At 40.0% G+C, this 22,675-nt stretch overlaps 2 protein-coding genes and 1 long non-coding RNA gene across 4 annotated transcripts; 1 reads left to right on the top strand and 2 right to left on the bottom strand.

Annotated features, from left to right (window-relative positions):
* Positions 1–2,768: 2,768 nt before the first annotated feature.
* On the bottom strand, positions 2,769–16,085 carry LOC121880679 (glucosamine-6-phosphate isomerase 2). 2 transcript variants are annotated; one of them, XM_042388120.1, is made up of 7 exons: positions 15,979–16,085; positions 14,494–14,629; positions 14,304–14,405; positions 12,578–12,760; positions 12,228–12,412; positions 10,478–10,652; positions 2,769–4,400 (listed from the first exon to the last, which is right to left on the bottom strand). In XM_042388120.1, exons 2-7 carry the CDS (start codon positions 14,615–14,617, stop codon positions 4,342–4,344), a joined length of 828 nt encoding a protein of 275 aa, XP_042244054.1. In that variant the 5' UTR covers positions 14,618–14,629; positions 15,979–16,085; the 3' UTR covers positions 2,769–4,341. The 2 variants fall into 2 exon arrangements, with proteins under 2 accessions (XP_042244054.1, XP_042244055.1); XM_042388121.1 differs by lacking the exon at positions 15,979–16,085 and adding an exon at positions 15,889–15,942.
* Positions 15,405–19,058, top strand: LOC121880681. The gene is made up of 2 exons (XR_006091623.1): positions 15,405–15,442; positions 18,571–19,058. It is a non-coding gene; the product is annotated as an uncharacterized LOC121880681 (long non-coding RNA).
* LOC121880680 (cytochrome c oxidase subunit 8A, mitochondrial) lies at positions 18,744–21,984 on the bottom strand. Its single transcript, XM_042388122.1, has 2 exons — positions 21,798–21,984; positions 18,744–19,104 (listed from the first exon to the last, which is right to left on the bottom strand). The coding sequence occupies exons 1-2, from the start codon at positions 21,912–21,914 to the stop codon at positions 19,009–19,011; spliced, it is 213 nt and encodes a 70-aa protein (XP_042244056.1). The 5' UTR covers positions 21,915–21,984; the 3' UTR covers positions 18,744–19,008.
* Positions 21,985–22,675: the final 691 nt, after the last annotated feature.

Here is a 22,675-nt window from a genome sequence, read left to right as displayed (position 1 = left end):
TGCATTTATAGCTGTCAATATTTTGTTGATTTCTCAAGTGTGTTAGAAACATGGCGGTGTTCATTGCTTTATTTGAATAGTCATACTATGTTTTTTACAGAGCCCCTAACGTCCCAAAAGGTGGTATATTTTTTATCTTGTGCGCACAAGTTAATATCATGTGGGAACAAGTTATTATCTTGTGCGCACAAGATAAAAAAAATACCACCTTTTGTGATTTTAGGGGCTCCGTACTGCCCCAATACCCCTCCTACTCACTATATCTTCTAGTTTTTAGCCAGGCCATTGTTGTACATCAAAAATTTAATTTCCTACCACATCACCACAAGGACCTGTATTGTGTTTGCTTTATCACACATTCAAATTAGAGAAGCAAAAAGCAACTGTCAGATTGTTTCATCAGAGAGGAAAACACAGAGGCTGGTGTGCTGCTGTCATCCTGCTGGCTGTTTAATCAGGTCTCGCTGCATTATAATAAAGTAATTACTCACTTCTTATAGATGTCATATTTAATCACCAGCATGAATTTCAGAGGTGCTGAAATGCAGACACATCACTGTTCACTGTGTCAAACAGCTACTGTGAGCCACACTGAACCTGTACCTGATTCAAGCAGGCAGCACCACAGTGTATCGTGCTGTTTGAATGCAGGCAACAGTCCCCACTGAAAGCATACTCAGAGGTAAATATGAAGTGAAATGTGTATAACTTCCAAACTTGCATACAATTAAACCAAAAGTACAACCTGGTGTTATGTTACATTCATATTTAACATTTCATTCATCCATTGCAACAAATTGTGAGGTAATTGTAACAGTAAATGAAACCTCTCTATGATGTGTGCAATTGCTATTGATGCTATTGATCGATGCTATTGATATGTGCTATTGTGATGCACTTACAATGTAAGTGATGGGGACCAAAATCCACAGTCCTTGTTTTGAGCAAAAGAATATTTAAAAGTTGCTTATAGTGGATATCTGACACATTTACTGTCTTTTTAGCATCAAATTCCCTCTTTGTGTTTCTTCAGACAGTGTTGCCCTGTTGAGCTGTGGTGGAAGTGTAGTAACAAAAAGAGGACGCTGAAGCTCCATATTAGCTTCACATAAACTTTAAACTAAAATACATTTTTGCTCAGAGGGAGGACTGTGAATTTTGTCCTCCATCACTTCCATTGTAAGTGCATTATGAAGGGATCTTCTAATGGTCAGTATGAACAGGACAAATGATTAAAAAACATGTTTCACTGATCATTTGGGCTCCTGACTGTTTAAGACAGACTTGAAAAATTGTGAACTTACCCTTTAAGGTTTTGAATGATATTGTGAACGAATGATGTGTGAACTTTGACACTGTTGACCACACAGTACCGTTTCATGCTGTGTAGGACATTGTGCAGGCTCAGGTTATCAATGAATGAAGCCATATATTACTGCTTGCAACTACTGATGGTGAACACATTGTGCTGTTAGAGGTAAATTATCTGTGGCACTCATGATGCACTCAATGCTGATGAGCCAAAGATGTAAAGACACTTACTTTGGAGATTTTAATCAGTCAAGGATGAGTTAATTGGCTGTAGATTGAGCCAGTCACAGATAGTTGATATATTGATTCTATCATACAACCCTGAATATTACCAAATACTACCTCATGTCCCTGGCAAATCTTTTGAAGTGAATGAAAATGAACCTGCTACATCACATGACTACATCTACACCTCCCCTCACTTTATATGTTTCCTAAAGTCCAGAATCCACCAGGTGGAACAGTCAAACCTCTACCCAAATTCACTTTTTCATTGCACACTTTATGGCTGAACCACTTTCACACAATAAAGATTGTACTCAAGTTCACAAAAAAAAGCATTCAAATACTGTTTCCAGTCTTTATGCTAAGCTAGGCTAACCAGCTGCTGGCTGTGGCTTCTTGTTTAATGGGCAGATAGAAAGAGGTAGATATTGATTTTCTCATCTAACTCTACAGCAAAGTGAATAAATCTATTTACCAAAATGTCAACCTATTCCTTTAATCAAATAGAATCAATTGAAAAGCCTCTCAATGAAACTGGTCACAATATAAATCCTTGTACCAGATGAGTTTGGGAGAAATAAATCAAACTTTTGTTCATGCTGCTAACACTGCTATCTGCACACACAACACACTCACACGTCACTCACCACTCCATTCTGTTCCCTGAACTTCTTCTATGTATTTGAGTTGATATACTATTCAGTACCTTTTTACTTTTTCAGTGTTAATATTGTATGTAGTAGGTACACATAATGTACTAGATATTAAAAGTTACTGATTTATTCTATGAATTTGTTGTTATACTTCCTTTAGCTGCTGTGACACTAACTTCCCTGCTCTGGAGCAATACAGTCTGACAGTGAAACTCTTCTGAATTCATGTGTCATTATAACATCTCTTTATTTAACTTAAATCAACTTCTGATTGAGTCAATGATGTTGTGTTTGCACTAAAGATGAAAATTCACTGACAAATAAGACCAAGGTGCTTCTGTGATCCAGTGTTTGTCTATATACACCATTTCTGTTCAATCCATTTCATGAGCACACATACTGTGGGTTTCCATTGAGAGCTGAGGAATGACTGCCACACAGTGGAAAACAATGGAACTGCATTACAACACAGATGGATAAGAGGGGTTTCTGACAGCGTAATCTTTCAGAAAAAAGGATGTCATTATCCCCTTCACCTTCTAATACTTAGTTCATAAAAGACAAGAACGGAGCAAAAGATTCTTAGCAAAGTTTTTATTGTCATTAGAAAATAAAGAGTTAGAAACTACAGTACATGTGCAAAACCACTGACTAGAAGTTGTAACTGTAACAGCCTGTTACAGTTACAACTGTAATCAGGAGGAATGTTGTAACCGAACACAAAATATGGAAATTAATCTGATCTTTACACTGGAGATATTTAACAGCTGCAAAATGAAACTGATTATACAAGTGAAATGCTGAATAGATGCATCATGAATCCAGGTGCTGCAGTCACTGTAAATTTAGTTATCAAGGTCGTCTTTACACTGACAATAGTTAACCCTTCAATTTCCACAGAACAGGAATGTGGAGGTGGGATAGGCATCTGCTGCAGTGACGCAGAAACAGCAGCAACTGTCATTGAATCCCATTTAAAATAAAATCAAAACAAATATGTTTAGTATGTTTTATTTTGTAAAGCTCAGCTGCTTTGAATTGACTTGATGCAACAGTCCAAAACTAAACTAAATGGGCTGTTTTAGCATTGAAGATCATTCTTGACTTCAGGATGTGACAAAATAATCTCAACTCAAGGTTCACTGACCAGCTTGTTCCCAGCTTTCAACCACATCTCACAGTCTTCAGGGACTGGATGAACACTGCAAACACCAGCAGCTACAACCACCTGTTATCATGTTACCAAGTATTGAACTTCATTCACATGATGACAACTTAGCAAACTCCATTTGTCAATGAAAGCTTTGACAAAGCTAATAAGACCTGGAGTTGAGACTGGTGTGTCTCACATAAAACGGGTTGTTGTTTTGAAAATTCAAGTTAAATTCAGTGAAGGCTCAGTGGTTTGGATGTGGTTTTGTGTCCAGCAGTGGAAGATGAAGGCTGGAAGTGTGCCAGCAGAAGCAAGAGGCTGCTGAGACTTCACATTCCAGGGACACAAAAATGCAAAAACTGTACAAAGGCAACAGAGTGGAAGTCAAAGTTGACTTTCAACATCATTTGATTGTATTAAGGAAAGTTTCACATTTACACATTTCATTTGAAAGTTATTACACATACATGTAGTATTTGTTTCTTCTGGCCAATCACTGAATCACTGGTGAATGAACAAAGCTAACATAAAGAAAAGTAATTAAGTATATATTGTATTGTTTCACTCACAGAAAAGTCACTTTGGCTTCAGTCTTCACTCTGAACAAACCATGAAGGCTTTATGTTTACCATCATGACTTTAAATCTAGCCTTCAAAGTTCTCATACTGAAAAAAAATGAAGAGGGCCGACCGAGACCTCCAGCAGTGATTACAAAAAGTAAACAGGTACTATCCCTTTAAAGAGCTAAACAAAGACCCTCAACCTCCACAGTGCAACTGATGAGTGCAGCTGTTTCATGATTACATCTAAAATGCAAGATGCCTGCTCATTTATCTCTCATTAATTAACTGTAACAGTCTGATGCCACAATGCCAACAGGCAGTCTGTGGCCATGACAAACAGTTCCTCAAAACCAGAGTAGTAAGGCCTTTTTCAAACCAGGGACTGAGGATCAGGAATCATGTCGAAGTCTGTGGTCCTTGGTGGTCTTCTCTGTGTTACTGGTCCTTGATGCTGAGCACTGGGTCCACCAGTTTATTATGAACGTGCATTAAACCTACAATGATAAAGACAAGAGTAAAACAGCATATTAGATAAAGAAACACACTTTTGCAAAACAGAAAATTACTGAAATGGTTACTTCATTGTGTGTATTTGTGAGATCTAACAAATCTGTATTGTTTATGAGCCTGTCTGTTAGCTAGCAGTCAAATCAAATTGCAGTGCCTCTAAGGAAGTCATGCATTCTTTTTTTGAAAATGAACACAGATGATAAAAACAAGCTGGTTAATGTCCCACTTTTGTCCAACATGACCTGCAACACCATGAGTACACACATGATTTTGGCTACTCTCACATCACAGGCCTTTCATGATCAATTCTGATTTTTTAGTCAGATCCTGCCACCCGTTCCCCTTTTTTGGTATTGACATAGAGAGGGGGTGAGCCTGGGAGTGAATATTTTCAGTTGACCGCACTCACGTACGCTAATTTATGATTCAGTCATTGGTACCAGTCGTGTTTTCACGTGTTTATGATGTTGGATGTTGTTTATAAGGCAGTAGTAAATTGACTGATCGTTGATTGGACTGCTTGGATTCTTGGATGATTTGTTGTACGTAGGAAATGGCAACAGGTGGATCAAAGTCAAGTTCAGATGTCAGTGGCTCGAAAATGGATGAACACAAGAGAGAAATCAAACTCACTACCAATGCTTTGGTGAATAAATTTAAAGGCTCCAGAAAGAGCATTAAGCAAAAGTTCACAAAATTAAAGGTCTAATAAAGGCAATGAAGGATCTCATGCAAAAGGATGATAATGCCCCACAAGTGCGACCTCAACTTGAGAATATGATTCAAATGATTGAAAAAAAACCACCCTGTTACATGATTCTGATTCCTTTACTCCCTAATGAGGAACCAGAAAAACAAAATGAATGGTTTGCGAATGTACTCAAATGCAACAACAGATTTATCGAGGATGTAAAGCAATGGTTTTCTGAAACCCATATGTGTAAGACAACGGGAGTCAACTCACATTGCGATATCTGATGTACACCATGATGAGAATGAGTCTTGTGTTTCAAAACACTCTTGGCAAAATGTTGAAGCATCTGTCACAAAATGAGATTAAACCAAGCGACAGTGTGTCAAACACAGGAAGCAGAGGGTCTAGCAAGTGGAGCTCTGCTGGAACTAGGTCCAGTGTCTCAACATCATCATCAGCACGCATTAAAGCTGAGGCTGACATGGCCGCTCTCATTGCATGACAAAGGCTACTAAAAGGACAAGCATGCATTAGAAGAACAAGATGAGCAGCAAGGAAAAGAAAGGAGCAACTTGAACTTGAAGTGACAATAGCCGAATAATTGGCTGAAGTGAACATGCTAAGTAATACATCTGTGAATTCCACTGGTATGAACTCTTATTTTGAGAGGGGACAAAGGAAAGTTCAAACACTCAGTGCTGATGCAGAACCATTTGTGCCTGATACAAACATTCCAACAGGTGGCCAGCCCGATTCACATTTTTCCAGGCACAAGACCTTAAGTGGAAAATGTAGCTCAGGATCTACAACCTCAACTCACATTGTCAAGACGCTAAGAGTCCAAGAGACATCAAAGTGCAATAAAAACCGCTCAATCACATCTGCAGTTTGAGCACCAAAGCAATCACCCTGCAGCACTGGTGCCAAGCAGCAGTAATCAGAGTCACATAATTACTCTTGGAAAAACAAAATGAAATAACAGCCTTGTTAGTTCAGCTACAGTCTCTTTCATTTTTGCCCGGAAAAGACATTCAGATTTTCCACAGTGACCCTGTGCAATATCACACAGTCATAAGGGCTTTTGAGCACAGCACTGAAGAGAAGACTGACAACCCTAAAGACTGCTTATACTTCCTAAAACAGTACACCAGGGGGTAGCCTAGGGAGCTTGTCAGAAGCTGTCAGCATTTGGCCCATGATAGAGGATATGCCAAGGCTAAGGCTTTCCTACAAGAGCATTTTGGTGATTCACAGAAAATTGCTTCTGCCTACATGGAAAAGGCTATTTCATGGCCACCAATAAAATCAGAAGATGTGAGAGCTCTGCAGGCATACAATCTCTTTCTGAGAGTATGTTGCAACGCCATGGAAGATGTTGAATACAGGTATGAGATGAACACACCTGCCAATATGCTAAATAACATAAAAAAGTTGCCCTACAAACACAGGGACAGATGGAGAATTGTGGTCTGCAGGAAAATCACAGCCAGAAAGCTATGTTTACTGATATTGTTGACATCATTGGAAGACAAGTGAAGATTCCAAGTGATCCACTGTTTAGAGGTATACAGGACACTCATCAATGGCAGCAGCCAAGGATGTGAAGAAATTAAAGTTTCAACATAGTTCTAGGGCAAAGGGGAGTAGCTTTGCTACCACCATTACAACAGTGGAATTTAAAGTTGAAACTGGAACAAAAATTAAGGCGAGAAGCTCATCTGGTATGAGGATTTGCCTGTTTTGTAGAGGTGGACATACATTGGATCTGTGCCTTCAATTGGAGAAGAGGGTGCATAGCAAGAAAATTGCTTTCTTAAAAGAAAATGGTGTGTGTTTTGGCTGCTTGTGTATTGGGCACATGAATAAAGACTGTAGGAAGCGCCTCTCATTTAAAGTATGCAGTTTGAAGCACATTAGCATACTTCATGTTAACCCCAAAGAAAAAGAAACGGACTCAATGCAAGCCAAAGGAGAATCTGAGTTAGCAACAGGCAGCGTCTGATCTCTGTTAAATCTAGTGGTCTCACAAGGGCCAGTGAACATGACTGTACACTCTCTATAGTACCAGTTCAAGTCTAACCTAAGAAGGGGCATGAGACATTGATTACTTATGCCTTGATTCAGGGGTTGACCTGTTGATTGGAAACAATATTCCCAAGGCACTGAGCCATGGCAAGTTGTTCGGAATGTAGACAGGGGCCCATACGCAGTCAAAACTACGCTTGGTTGGACTGTGAATGGACCTCTCAGAGGAGACGGTAGTAGTGAAACTATTTGTGGACAGCCAGATGTCGCAGTCAATAGGATCTCTGTTGCAAGCCTTGATGATCTGTGGAAGCAGCAGCTGAAGGTCTATTTTCCTGAATGCAGTCAGGAGGAATACGTCACAAAGTCTGCTAAGTTGATGGATGGCCATTACAGTATTGGCTTAACTTTGAGGAAAAGGGATGTAAATATGCCTAACAACAGGAGAGTTTCAGAACAGCGTGCTCTGACCCTCAAGAGGAGATCTGATAAAGAAGCTTCATCTCATGTTGATTACACTACTTTCATGAATGACATAATCTCCAAAGGCTATGCAGAGAAAGTGCTAGCTGAGGATCTGGAACGCAGTGATGGTAGGATATGGTATATACCACACCATGGTGCATACCAACCGAAGAAGAGAAAGATCAGGTTTGTACGTATTCAACTGTGTAGTTACATTCTAGGGAACATCATTGAATGTGCAGGGGACCTACAGGGACCAGATCTTACTAGCACACTGATTGGAGTCATGACCAGATTCAGAAAGGAGCCTGTTGTACTCATGGCAGACATTGAGGCCATGCTTCATCAGGTTAGAGTACCAGCTGAGGATTCAGATCTGTTGAGGTTTCTCTGGTAGCCAGATGGAGACCAAGATCAGAACCTGGCACAGAATGGTTGCACATCTGTTTGGAGCTACATTCTCACCAAGTTGTCCAAGTTTTGCTCTTAGGAAGTGTGCAGCGGATAATCAGGAGCAGTTCAGTTCTGCACGATTTCTATGTTGATGACTACCTTGCATCAGTGGCTTCTGAGGAAGAGGCAGTAGCACTCTATCAAGACCTTCGTGCCCTTTGTGCTAAAGGGGGCTTTCATCTCACAAAGAAGATTAGCAACAGACATTGTGTTCAGTCTGACATCTTTAAGTTCAAGATCATGATCAAAGACAGCCCCTTAACCAGAAGAGGGATCCTCTCCACGGTCAGTTCAATGTATGAGCCCTTAGGAATCTTGGCACTTGTGGTCCTATCTGCCAAAAAGGTCCTTCAAGACTTGTGCAGAAAGGAACTTGGTTGGGACAATGCTATACCAGCCTCAGCTGCACAAGAGTGTCTTACATCTTATTTATTTATTGGGACCATGTACAGTGTTAAAAATAAATGTTACCATCTGATGTACTGTACCAAAGCTAGGTTATAGCTAATTCTGATCTGGGCAAATTGGCTGAAGGAGCTCTGTCAGCTTGAAGATTTTAAAGTTGACAGATGACTGAAACCGTTGGATTTTGGGGAAGTGACTTCTGCTCAGTTTAGAAGTAATAGGTTAGAAAGTTAGAAATAACGCTCGGAGGAATAGTACAAGCAGAAACAGCCACACTGAGATGTTTGATGAAGAGCTGTAGACAGGCTCTTACTGCATTTTCTGCAAACCAGCACAGCTCCAACAGGTAAACAACTTCTTTTACCTTGCTGTGCTGTGCTGTGATGGGACAACACTGGCAGCGTGCCAGCTTGGATCAAGTGCTCCCAGCATGGCTCGGTGCAACGACCCCAAACACCAAAAGATTCAAAAGATTATGAGTGAAAAGACTCACCACTCTGTAAAACCACTGTACTGCTAGTGGACTGTGTGTTTTTATAATTTCAGAATGGAGACACTTCTCCAGAGAAATGATCAGCTGATGATCTCATGTCACTTTAAGAATCCTCCAGTTAAACTTTGATTCAGATCAGATCAACATATGAATCTGATCAGCTTCATAGTTGTCATTCAGGAGCTTCAATATTTGGAATCAGTACCTGGTGAAGTACAGCAGACTGCAGCTTTTAATCAACATTTCGTATACTGTATTGGCCCGTATACAAGACAATCCTGATTATAAGACGACCCCCTCCTTTTTCAAGACTCATTTTTGGAAAAAGACTTACAACTTGGATTAAATTAGTCTTATTTGCTTTTTATTCAAAAAACTTTTATTGCACTCACAGTAATGTAATGGATGTAGTTGTCAACTCGAGTATTTCACCTGGTTCACTGTCTCTCCTCTACCACGCTGAGCACCGTGTGTGGAGAGCTCAGCCTCGCCCACAGTGAAACAGAGTAGAGAAGAGAGCCTCAGCGCAACCATAAATGACAGAAAAACCCAGTACAAACTATGTTCATTCATGTTATTTATCTAATTTATGTGCACTCGTTTCATTTCAGCACAGTGTGAGGCTCTCTACTGCTGCTGTTTTGCTGTCAGTTATAGTTGCACTGAGTTTCTCTCCTATGTTTCACTGTGGGCGGAGCTGCCGCTCCACATACACACGGAGCTCAACACAGTAGAGGAGAGACAGTGAAGCAGTCGGGTTGACGACAACACTCGTTATGTTAGTGTTACTCAGTTTTTGAGTGATTGAGCTACTTTTGAGGCACTTTGTTCGAGACGATCACTGTGTCTCTCCATCTTTCAGGCCCCTGGCTCTGTAGGCTATCTGTGACAGATGGTGGCTCGCTTCAGTCAGGAGGGGAGCGCTTGTTTTACAGATTTTTAGCACCATCTGTTGTTGTGAATGTATATTGACATTTAAAAGTATAGACCCTGAATATAAGATGACCTCACTTTTTTCAGACTTATCTCCAGGAAAAAAAGCCTGTCTTTCATTTGGACCAATATGGTATTATGCTGCTCATCTCATTTTCAGGTTATAAACATTAGTTATGTGCCAGTAAAAAGTTCTCTGTCCCCTCAGCCAACAAAAGCTGATTAGACATCTTTGAGTTATATATTTCAGCCTTTAGTAACTTGCAAATCTTTAAATCAAATTGAATTCCATTCTTGATTAGAATTAGCTAAAATGCTATCAAACCCCATCCTTAATCACAAGAACAACAGACTGGAGTTGTGAATTCTGATCTTCTGTCCAGTTGCCACTACTGCTGATACACAAGCGTCAACACAGACACAGCAAGCTGCACAAATTATTGTTATTTGTTATAAGTGATTGTACAGAATATCATTAAATCTAGAAATGTGTTTTTGGACCTGGTTTGAACTTCTAGCCCTCTAAACAGCTGCTCACAGTGTGGACAAGCAGTATTTCCATAAGCCAGCCACAGTGCTGCCGTTATTGGTACCTTTAAAGTATTTGACAGTTTTGACACGTAGCTCCAGGGTAGCATCCTCGTCGCAGACAAAGATGGTGCGTGGGTGCTGCTGGAAGGCTGATACTGTCCACATGTGGTTCACTCCCTCCTCTATGGCTTTATACAGAGCAAAGGCTTTGTGTGCTCCAGTGATCAGGATCATCACCTGAGCAGAGAAGAGGGACAGTATGATACTGCTTGGTGTTTATCCAGGAAAGTAGGAAAAGACTAGTCAGGCAACATATATTCTTCAAATATATATGAAACTGCCATAGGTTTAAAGTCCCCTTCTCTAGACTTAAAAAGTAATTCTGAACAAGTAGTGTAAGTTTGGTTTTAACTTTGATAGGGACATTTTTTTTGTGTACGTGTACTTGCTCTCTGTCACTCTTTTCTCTTTCATAAGCACATGTGCACACACACATACACACATAAAGAGCCTGACTCTGCAAAACTTTTACTTTACAGAATATACATTTGCTGACTTGCCTGAAACCGGACATGCATCTGATTTTTTTCTGTGATTTTTACATTTTATTGTATTGATTGACTACTTAACTATAATTCTGAGACCCAAAATTAATATTTAAAAATAACAGATCATAGACTGTCACAATAAATGTTACAATAAAATAAATGTATAGAAACCTGTAGGTAATGTGCTGCTCTGTAACTCACTGCTGCAAAGGTTTCCAAATCTCACCTGAGATTCTGTCATTTCAGTTTGTGGATTTGGGCGACACAACTCAAGAGTTCATGACAACCACACTGGTGCTCAAACCTACCTTTAAATCATCTCAAAAACATCTGTTTGTATTATTTTTCATTCAACTCCTGAACTTCTGGTCAGATCTTTCACTATGACATCAGAGCTCAGCTGAGAGGCTGCAGCTCACCTGTCTGTGTGTCTCTGTGCTGCTCAGGCTGCTGCTGACAGGATTTTCATAATTTAGCTTATAAATAATGTTCATATCTTAATGACACATATGCAATAATAACTCTGCTGTTGATCCACTCATGATAAAGGGGAGAGATGGCATTAAATAGTAAATATTTCTCCCACTAACCTCAAAAATTAATGTTTGGATTGATTACAGAACATTCTTATTAAGTAAGTTCAACTGTTACTGACACTTTGATTCTTCTTTTAAAAAGGACCAGATGTCCTTATTTGCTTTTCGGAGGGATTTTCACCAACAGTAATGAAGTTGTTTAATTAAACAGCATTTTTGAGAAACAATCACAAATTGGCGAACAACACTTAACACCTGAAATTAAATATAATATCAAACGGTCTTAGTTTTGTCCAGTTTTCAATGCTGTGACGTTTGGAATGTTTAAACTATAAATACTGATCTCTTCAGATTCTCCACTTCACTGACTCCACTACTGCTGCTGGACTGCTGCTAGTCAACAATGTCTACAGCTTGAAGTTAAAGGTTGCCAGATCATCAGATCAAGTATCCCCCGTATCCTGCTCTTTCACTCCTTATCATAATAGCACACTCTTTTGCAGAAAACACACAAACCTGCCAACTTGGCAGAGATCTTACAGTTAACATTACATGGAGTTAGATTGGATGGAGTTAGTGCTAGATTGTTTGAGATCGGTGCAAATACTGGTAGGGACAATCAATCAACGTCCATACCCAAATCTACGCCCGTGATTCTGAAATACTTGAGGTAAGATTATCTTATGGAAGGACAATGGAGGAATGAAATAACTGTCCCCCCCTCTGACCTCTTTGGCATCCATGACAGTTCCTACTCCCACAGTCAGAGCCATGGTAGGAACCTTGGAGAGGTCGTTGCCAAAGAATCGAGCATTGGCTACAATGGTGTCCTTAGCCAGGGTCTTCACTCTAGTCCTGGAAACAAGGCTGGAACCTGGCTCATTGAACGCTATGTGACCATCAGGGCCGATACCTGCAGACAGACAATGAGTAGGAACAGGACAAAGAGTGAGCTAAAGAGGAAGCTTTATATCACACATGGGACAAAACGATCCCTGAGACATCTGCAGCAGACTGCGTGTGACTGACGAGATCTGGCAGACAAAACAATACAAACAATCAACCGCTTGTTCCTGACCTCCTACGAACAACTGGATCCCTCCAGCCTCTGAGATCTTCTGCTCGTAGGCTTGACACTCTGCTTCCAGGTCCTCTGCATTTCCATCCAGGATGTGAGCGTTGGCTGGATCAATGTCAATCTGCTTGAAGAAATTGTTCCACATGTAGGAGTGGTAGCTCTCTGGGTGCGCTCGAGGTAGACCTGCAGAACAAGATAATTACCTGCAGTGCCATGAATCCAGCCTCCAAAGTGCTGAGAGGACTGCAGTATTCTGTCCTGTCTTATTCTCAGGCTGAAGGTAAAACAGTCCACAACTGATAGAAGTAAACTCTCTGTAACTGGATGAACCTCTGCAGCACTGCTGTTAATGTCATCTTAAATGATTCCTGGCTGATTCCACAATACAAAGAGTACTTTCTGAATAAATGTGATGCTCAGTCTTTCTTTATTATTTTATAGACTTTTATTTTGCAACAATTTTCAAAAATGTTTTCTGTGGCCATTTTGCTTTGCATGTATATATGGATGGTAGGCACCATAGATATGTACAGTATACAGTATAACAAAACTGAGTACACCCCTGGTCAATATCACTAAAATGTTAAGTAATTACAAATCCTGTCTATTAAATACAAATTTATTTGTTTTAGACAAAACCCAAGAAGAATTAAGCCAATTAATTTAAAAACTATAATGAAAGGTCCATATTTAAGAACAAACTGCAACCAAAGTCAGCAGACCCTTCATTAGTGAGACGCATTCTTTTATTTGTCAATATTTAGTATGCTTGATTACCCGCCTTTATTTCTGATAACAGATTGATTCTTCTGGGCAGAGATGATACCAGTCTTGCCCAAATCTGTGGAGATGTTCTGTCATTCTTCAAAGGTGATTATTTCAGCTGCTCTTTGCTAGAGGGATTTGGTTGCTCAACTTTCCTTTCTAAAATACCCTAAATGTGTTCTATTGGATTCAGGTCAGGGGTCATACTTGGCCAAGTCATGCTTTTCACTTTTTTTTCACTAAAAACTCTTGTGATTTTTACAGTGTGTTTTGGATCATTGTCATGTTGGAAAATTCCTCTACTGCCAAGCTATTTGAGACTGGGAGTCATCTTTTCATTCATTCATAGTGCCATCTATAACCTTTTGCACTCATGCAGCCCCATATCAGCACACTAACACCTCCATGTTTCACTGTCGCCACTATACAGTCACTGTGGTAGTCCTGGCCAAGTCCACGCCAAACATCCTGGACCCCATCTGATCCAAACTAATTTATTTTGGTTTCATCTGACCAAAGAATGTGCTGTCAGTATTCATCAGGCTTCTTTTCATGGTCTTTGACAAAGTTTAATCTTGCAGTTTTGTGCCATTTTGTGAGCAATGGTTTGTGCCAAGTCAGACGCACTTGCCTGTCTGTTTTTCAATGCAAGGTTGCTTAAATAGTGAATTGTGTGTGCCGTCATTTTTCGAGGACAGCCTCTGCGCCTTCTGTTTTTGGTAGCATGGGTCCTCCTGTACCTCCTAACCACTGCTGCAACTACTCTCCCATCTCTATGAAGTCTCACAATCTGGTTTCTTACTTGTTCAGGCAATTCCTCACCATGTGAAGCCATGTTGCATTAGACACAACCCAGGTCAAAATTGAGAAAGTTGTTGTGTTCACAGGTTCTTTTATAACCTTGTTAGAGGTCACTCTATTTAGAAAAGTCAAGAGGTTAATTTATCAGCCTTTAACTCACCTACATATTCATCCATGTTGAAGGTTTTCACATACTTGAATGAAATATCTCCATTTTTGTAGTATTCAATTAACTTCTGGTAACAGCCATATGGAGTACTCCCTAAAAGAGATGAGACACTTTAACATACATTAAACTCAAAGTTGGAAAAGTGACATGAATTGTTCGACCGCTAACGTTGCCACCTCACCTGTTGGAAGCCCCAGAGTGAAGTATCTGTCAGCAGAGGGCTTGAACTGGATGATTCTGTTGCGGATGTATTTTGCTGCCCACTCACTGGCCAACTCATAGTCGTCCAGAATGACCAGCCTCATTTTGTCGGTTTACTAAAGAAACACAAGGAATGTGATGTTTCAGTTTGAAAAACAGCAAGAGATTTAATTGGATAGAAATGTGAGAAATTACATCGCATAGCACCACAGCACTATACTCCATTCAAAAAAATCAAACAACTTTTTCATCATATGTTTATCTCAATAAAGACTAGGTGACTATTGCTGCACAAACAGGTCACCTGTTATGGTCCATAGCAGTACCCATTGGCCATCATGCATGAATGTTTTCTTATTTTTCTCTTATATTTGTTCTTGCACAAAGCAATAAGAGGAAAATAAGAAAATCCTACATGGGAGTCAACAAACTCTCTTAACTGCCTGACTTGTAGTAAATCGCTGGTTTCAGCCTGATGACTGCCACCTGTTCATGAGAGATGATTATTAACATAATCCAAGCCCCTACTAATTGCCATATAAAGCTCCATGTTCCGCTCTGTTTGTGGGTGAGTTTCATTCACATAAATCCCCAGGAATAAAAACATTGCGCAGCTTCGAGTCCTGCTTTCAGAAATCAGAAGACAAACACATACATTTAGGAGTGAAATTAAGAGACCTGAAATAATTAGAAAATATGAATCAAGCTAACATCATCCGAGCAGCTCTGCACTGTGACAGAAATAAAGATGGAATGATTTGACATGAAGTCAGATGATAAAAAAATCTTTCTAAAGCAAAGTGCTCGTGGTGAGAGGCGGTCATGTGACAGTCACAGAGACGTTAGAAGAGAGAATATTACAGCCTACAGTAGGTGATGTTACACTGTCAGCTACAACACAACATGATACTGGACAGAGAGCTAAAATGGTAAACTGAATATATATTTTGCATTAAATTTGTTTTACTTATACATGTTTTTGTCACTTCCGGTATCATATTTAAACTCAAAATTAATCCCGGTCAGGACATTATAATTGCAAGTCGAAGTGTTTCTCCCCCTTTCTCTTTTCATCACTCGTACCACAGGTCTGGATCACTCGTACATTTCGTTCGTACCTCAGAGAAAACTTTAGGTACAAAAAAATGGATGAATGCCGCAGATATTGTTATTATTATATTATATTATCGTACGTGCATTTCAGAATGAATCTGTTCGTACGAGTACTTCTTGCATGCCGCCCCATGTTCGTAAATAAGACCATACTCAATTGTCGGATTTTTCAATTGAGTGTGGTGGGCAGTGGCTAACGTTAGCAAGCGAAGCAACGTGAGCAGTAGAGGATTATTGCAAGTTTAGTTAAATGTATATTTACTGTTAACTAGTCGACTAATGTCCATCCGCTAATCTGAAACTAACAGTTGGTAGTTAACACGAACAAATATGACAATAACGTGTTTTTCACCTGTTAAAGTACGCTATTTGTCCGACGAGATGTTGCAACACTTCAGTCACATGATCCTCCACCGGTCAGGTGATTAACAATGCCCATGTATGGAAGTCCGTGTAGGCCAAAGTAAAATAAAATAATAGTAATGATAATTGAAAGTTTTAATTAACACATTTAATACAATTTATAATAACAGTATGACTATGTATATATACTAAGTAGAGAGAAAACTAATCTCATCACTTTTCATGACAGTGTCATTGTCACCATTTCCCACACCTGCCAACACTACCGGATCCAAAAGTTTTGTATGTTTGTCAGACTTATCCAAGTTGCCTAATCATCTATGAAACACAATTTGAACACATAATCCACATAGAACATACAATTTCAACCCATCTGTCCCCACAACTTGATTCAAAGGCACGCCCACATTTCTGCACAACCCTGTGGGAAGTTGCAGCATTGCCGGATTTTGTGGGAATGCAGCTGAAGTGCATGCCTATCCTGTGCACTGTGGTCTCTCTGCTCTGCATGTGTGTGTGTATGTGTGTGGCTCAGCCCTGCCTTCAGTCAAACAGACACACAGACAGCAGAGGAGTAGCACGCTGCACACAACAGAGAGATGGAGAAGCAGGGCAAACACTGAAGCACATAAAAAAAAACAGCAATGTAACCTATGCTTCAAGTCCTGACTGTTATGGTTCCATATGACTGAAGGACCCACACCCTGTGCGCTGTTATTGGCTGGGGGCTACACACCCACTGCCCCAAGGTTGATGCCCAGAAGCATCCCAAACACAGCAAAATAAGAAAATAAGCAAATACAGAAAGAGGGAAAGGTCTCTGCAGATAAATACACCACCACACACTTCTAGTGGGTCAAAAGTTATGATTGAGAGGGATTTCTTTTGTGAGTGTATACATTGTTTTTTTTTAGGAAAATCCTGCATAGTATACCTTTAAGAGGGTTGAATTTCTAAGTTTAAATACATTTTAAGTGCAAAAAATCTTTTCAATGGTATCTACGTCTATATTTATGATTGAATCCACAGATATACACGTAGATACCACAATGGGTGATGCTAGCCACTGTATCAATATATTAAAGGACATGTTCATGTTTTTCAAGTCTGTGTGGACACACTGTGGATTTTGGCCCCCGTCACTAACATTGAAAGCACATTTGAAGGGGATATTTTAATAGCCAGTATGAGCAGGAGGAATGATTACAGCGAGGAAAACCTCTTTCACTGTTCATATGGACACCTGACTGTTGTCTTAAGATAGATTTGAAAAAATATGAACCTGTTCTTTTAAGGCTCTGCAAACTTGAGCCATGTTTCCACCACATGGTACCGGCTCAACTCTACTTGCTTTTTTTTTTTACCAGACACTTTTCTAGATTTCATTTTCCACTGCGGATAGTGCCCCCTCAATGTAGCTGATCATCATAGCGACGCTGCATGAAACTGCCATGATGTCATCTTCAATGCGACACACACAGGAACAATGGAGGATATCCAAGGGATGGTGTTCTTGATTCTCAGTATGTGTCTGTTTGTCAGAGCAAGGAGACAAATTATGTTTCAGAAGATGCTGAGGGCAGCAAGACAAAAGACTGTTGAGAAAAAAAAAACAGGAGCCTTTCGTGTTTTGAGTAGTCCAGTCAATTAAAAAAAATTGAGGCTGCTATGGTAGTTTGGTCTGCAGTGTAACGTCACCTGTTAGTATCAGCTCAGCTCACTTGGAAATGTGATGGAGGTGATACTAAAAAAAAGTACCAGATACTAGGTAGTATCCACAACTTTTGCCTATGAAAAACCAAAAAAGAACAGTTCCAAGTGAGTGGAGTCGAGCTGCACCATGCGGTGGAGAAGCAGTACCCACTAGAGAACACTGGTGTTTTTACTCATTTATTTATTCATTGGCTGACCTCATATAATTCCCTGCATGGCTCCATCCACCTTCAACCTCAGCATTGGTCTAATCACTCAGGCTAACTGAAAACCTCAGTGTGCAGTTGCATGCAGTCAAATCTTAATTGATAAGGTTTCGGTGTAATTGTTGACTGTCTTGTTCAGACTTTCAGGGTACCGCAATAACATCAACAGGAGTGGAGAACCTAATATTTCATTAAAGCAATTCTGCTCACTGATTTGCTAGATTGCCCATAATGGCCAACCTAGAGATAATAAAGAGACGAGTACCTTTATGTCTGACCTCTGACTCATTCTATCATCTCAAAGTACAGCTCATCCTGACTCAACTTGAAAATTACAACCTCAATTACAACTGTAACTAAAATATAGCTCTTAGTACCTTAACATAAATGTTCTATCTTTTACTGATGAGCAGTGATGGAAAGTCACAAAGTTCTTAAAGTGCCTGGCTACAATTTTGCTGTTAATCCTCTGTACTGTGGTTTTGAATGCAGGACTTTTACTTGTAATGGAATATCTTCATGTTTTGTCATTACTACTTTTACTTAAGGATCGTCTTCCACTGCTGCTGTCTTCAGTCTCATCCAGAGGGTGTGGTTTACCTGCAGCATTATCAGCAGATATTTGCTCTTTATTCTCCTTTTTGTTTCCTTTCTATCAACAGTAGTTTACTCTGAGCACACCAGACAACCAGAGGACCCAGTTTAACAGTGCTCTCTGGCACCATGAAACCTTAAGGAGCATCCAGCAGAAAAGTCAACTTTAAACCATTCTTCAAAAAATTATCTGTAAGCCTTATTTTAAGGAGACAAAATATACACATAACGAGCAACATAGTTGTGTTTAAAATTTAATGTTGTAACATACTCCTTCTAAAGGAAGATGTACAATACAATTTTCATTGCTTAAGAGTCAATGTGTTGGAAACAGTTGGTTGTTGGGATGTGGAGTGGAATTGTCGCAGAGGTAGAAGAGTGAAAGGTAAAACTTGTTCCACGTTCTTCTCAGGTGTGGAATATGACGATGATGATGATGGTCCCAGGTTATCTCTGGAGACAGGAAGCTGGATTCACCAGGTATTAGACTGTTAAAATGTCCACTTTTATTCTTTCTTCTTGTAGTCCTCCAGGTGGCACAGGATCCATCCAGATGGTCCCAGGATCGCTAGAGAAAACATGCCCAATCCAACGACCGATTCCTGGATATCACATAGAGAGAGAGACGGAGCGTTCAGTCAGCTGATTCAATCAGCACCTTCACTGCTACATGAAGCCAGTTTATCTGAGCACAGTGTGCTGTAGGCCTACATGTGACAGCACTCAAGACTGTGTATCAAAGGCTGTGTTTACACTGCTGCTCCACATTTGAAATAAACGCTCATATCAGGATTTTTCGTGAAACAATTTCTTAATAGGTTCTCCCTCTGCTTCTCACGCATCTAGTATTATTTTTTTTTCTATACAGCCCACCCAAAATCTTTTTATTGTAGTTTGGAAAATTGAAATAATTGTAAGTTGACCCACCCAGATCAACTACAACATAAAAAATTCTCTACTTCCTTGAAACTTCCAGGTGTGTCATCTAGAGCCAATCCCAAAAACGGGCTTTTATTAGTTATTGTACATACATTGATATTGGCATTAATGCAGCTGATAGGTAGGGATGCACCGATCCAACTTTTTAGTCCTGATACCTGGTGCTTTGGGTTTAATTAATAAGCTGTATGCCTCACTGTGTGGAAGAGACTGGGATCATTCTTAATGTGTAAGGCAACATCAGGCTTGACTTAAACATTGATTTCCTAACTTTATAAAACAAAATGTAACAACTACATAAGATATAAATTGACTGATTTGAGTCAGTATCAGACTGATATCCGATATCAGCATCGGTGCGGCTCCGCTGATAGGTGACAAATGTCAGTACAGAAATACCAAAGATATGTTCGAGGTCATTTAGAAATAGTGTCTTCATTAAATAGTTTGTCTACCAGAGAGCACTGCTGACACTGTATATACATATATGTTATATACCAGTTATGTTTCATATATTCATCAACATGCAAGGTCACTGATAAAACAGTTGCATTGATACTGAAACCCTGCGCAGACCTACTTTTTTTCCCCCCACACAGAAAATTGATCAGGAATCGATAAAGAATCAGACCGATAAGCAGAATCCATAATGGCAGTGGTATCAATAAAATCTTAACAATTCCCCTCAACCATAACTGGGTAATTCCCACAAATTACCCAGTTATGGTTGAGGCCTTTTTTACCCATAGGTCTAAGATACTTCTACCAAGCCAAAAGATATGAAACTGATGAATTTATTAATTATTGAAGCAATGCTGACTCAAGTGTTGACCACCACTTTGTCTCCCTTATTTCCTGTCATCTCTCCACTATCCCTATCTAATGTAGGAAATTATGTCATTAAATCGAGTGACCTGGACGAGATAATACACTAGAAATTGTCTGTCTATGAAATTCAGTATAAAGATCTTCTGTACTGTCATATAAAATACTTGTTAATGTTAATGATCAATCAATCAATCGCTGTTGAGAATTTCACCAAATAAAAATGTATTAACTGACAATGTATGTTTTGTTTACCATTTCTCCGGAGCTCACATATGTTTACTTTTATACCACAAGAGGGCATACTTCACCTTTGCAGCTCAGGAAAGCTACTGGTGCAACAAAGGAAGAAGCAGTGGGGTGGGGGAGAGGGAACTGGTGAGGCAGATGAAGAGGGCAAAATGTAGTCCAACACCAGAATATAACACAGTAATAAACTGTAATGTCGGTGTTAGCTACAAGACGCTGTATGATGTGCATGCAGAGACAAAAACTCAGAGGCTTTGCTTTATGGTTGAAAAAGACCTGAGGCCTATAAAAGCTTCTAAAGCACTGGACAGCAAGCAGCGATAACTGAAGCTACCAGCTCACCAACTAATTCAGGCCAGCAAAACAAGATGGAACTTGTTCTGCGGGATGTTTGATATTTAGAAATTGGGATAGGTATGGTCTGCTTTGTTTTCTTTAGCAGCACCATTTGTTGAGTAAGGAAAGGTGTTTCGAGCAACAGGTTGGTTGTTTTAATATTATGTTCATTTCAATGATTTGTGCTCCACTAATTAATGTTTCACACAATCTATTAGCTAGGATTTCCCGCTGGAATTGTTTAAATAAAACTTAAACTGAGAAAAACATGGGTTTTGTATCTTATTAATCACCAGTGATTGGCCAATTACTGATTGTTGACGTGTTCAACTATCTGTAAAGGAAAAAGTGTGAAATGTGAGACCCTAACACTTTTATCAGTATCAAATACCAAAATGAGGATCGCCCATTATACTCAGTTCACGTCTATTACAACAGGATCACCAGTTCCTGCATTGGGTAACGTTATCACCACGTCCTGCGGCACTGAGGCAGACATTATGGCAAAATAGCATTGCTGGGGTCACATCTTAAATAACTACATTGTATAACTCACATATGTGCAACTGTCCTTTAAAATGGCATCTTGACACATTTTGGTTCATCATTAAACATACACTGGGGAAAGCGGTAACGTTACGAGAGATAAGTTTCAGTTATATACAGCTCGGTACAGTTAGCTTAGGGCCACCGTGTTGAAGGAATGGGTGCTTTCACACTAATATGAAAATTTCACTTAAAAGCTGCAACGTAACCTTTACTCTGATATACGGTGATTTAAACACAGTTACGTGATTACATAAGTTAGCTCGTATAAGTACATAACAGCGTTTATCAGTGTTTAACAGTAACTTTACAGACGGCGGTTTGACCTCGTCAGCCAAGGACAGCTTAGCTGCTAGCTAGCCATTCAGTTAGCATTAGCATGACAGCGAACTAGACTTACAACAGCCCCGATCTTCTCCTTGGCGGGTCTAGTGTAGACATTAGCCCGCTGAGTGACGGTGTGTCCCCGCAGGACAGGGGCAGCACGGCTAGCGACAGTCCTCAGAAGACCCGACATGTTTGTCTGCTGTAATGAAGGGACGTCTTCTCGTCTGAAGATCCGATTGTGGTATGAAAAGGAAGTGGAAGCGCGGCTTCAGTGCCGAGGTCACCTCCTCACTGTGCCTCACAGTGCCACCTGCTGTCCTGGATGGTGACGTACAGAAGTCCTCCTGAGGCAAGGTTTTTCCATAAACAATATCAATTACCTACTATATGTATATAAAGTAATGTCATTTTTTCTCATCACTTCTTGCACACTTGCTCTTTGCTTTGCTGTTTACAGTTCAAAGAAACAGTTTCACCTGTATATAGTCATTCCTTGTGTATATTTCTGAAGATTGATGTGTTGTTGTTCTGTGTAACTACACACTAAACTGGAGTCTCCCTCACTCTCTCTCTCTCTTGCTGCTGCTTTCAGCTCTCTCTCTCTCTTTCTCTCGTCAAGAAGCAGACAGCAAAGCCTAATTTTACTTTTAACGTTATCAAACGAAGAGAAATGTCCTCCCCTCACTTGGTACCGTCTTTGTGCTCCCTCATGGCAGAGTTTACTGCTCTGATCTATCTGATCTCTGGCTGTGATTGGCCACCGCAGCCTTCAGCTGCAGTGGCGTCAGGTTGCGTTTCTCCAAACGTTGACTCTGGCTCAACTTTCCAACCACAGTCCGGTGCAGTGCTGCAGCAGCCAAAGCGCCCGCAGACAAAACACACTACTCCCATTCAAATGAATGGGAGAACTGGCGTTTTCACCTCACCGCCTGATTTGGTCTGAATACGGCC

This window comes from Thunnus maccoyii, chromosome 16 (assembly GCF_910596095.1).
Source record: "Thunnus maccoyii chromosome 16, fThuMac1.1, whole genome shotgun sequence".
In the NCBI taxonomy this organism is placed as follows: domain Eukaryota; kingdom Metazoa; phylum Chordata; class Actinopteri; order Scombriformes; family Scombridae; genus Thunnus; species Thunnus maccoyii.
The sequence above is the reverse complement of the archived record's forward strand: the minus strand, read 5'-3'. Positions and strand labels throughout refer to the sequence as shown.

What these genes read in the sequence shown, in the direction of transcription:
- LOC121880680 (XM_042388122.1), bottom strand. Translation starts at nt 21,914, where the DNA reads ATGTCGGGTCTTCTGAGGACTGTCGCTAGCCGTGCTGCCCCTGTCCTG. An exon ending in AGGAGAAGATCGGGGCTGTT is followed by an intron (nt 19,105 to 21,797) that starts GTAAGTCTAGTT and finishes TGTGATATCCAG; the next exon opens with GAATCGGTCGTTGGATTGGG.
- LOC121880679 (XM_042388120.1), bottom strand. Translation starts at nt 14,617, where the DNA reads ATGAGGCTGGTCATTCTGGACGACTATGAGTTGGCCAGTGAGTGGGCA. An exon ending in CAACATGGATGAATATGTAG is followed by an intron (nt 12,761 to 14,303) that starts GTGAGTTAAAGG and finishes CTTGTTCTGCAG; the next exon opens with GTCTACCTCGAGCGCACCCA. An exon ending in GATCCAGTTGTTCGTAGGAG is followed by an intron (nt 12,413 to 12,577) that starts GTCAGGAACAAG and finishes GTCTGTCTGCAG; the next exon opens with GTATCGGCCCTGATGGTCAC.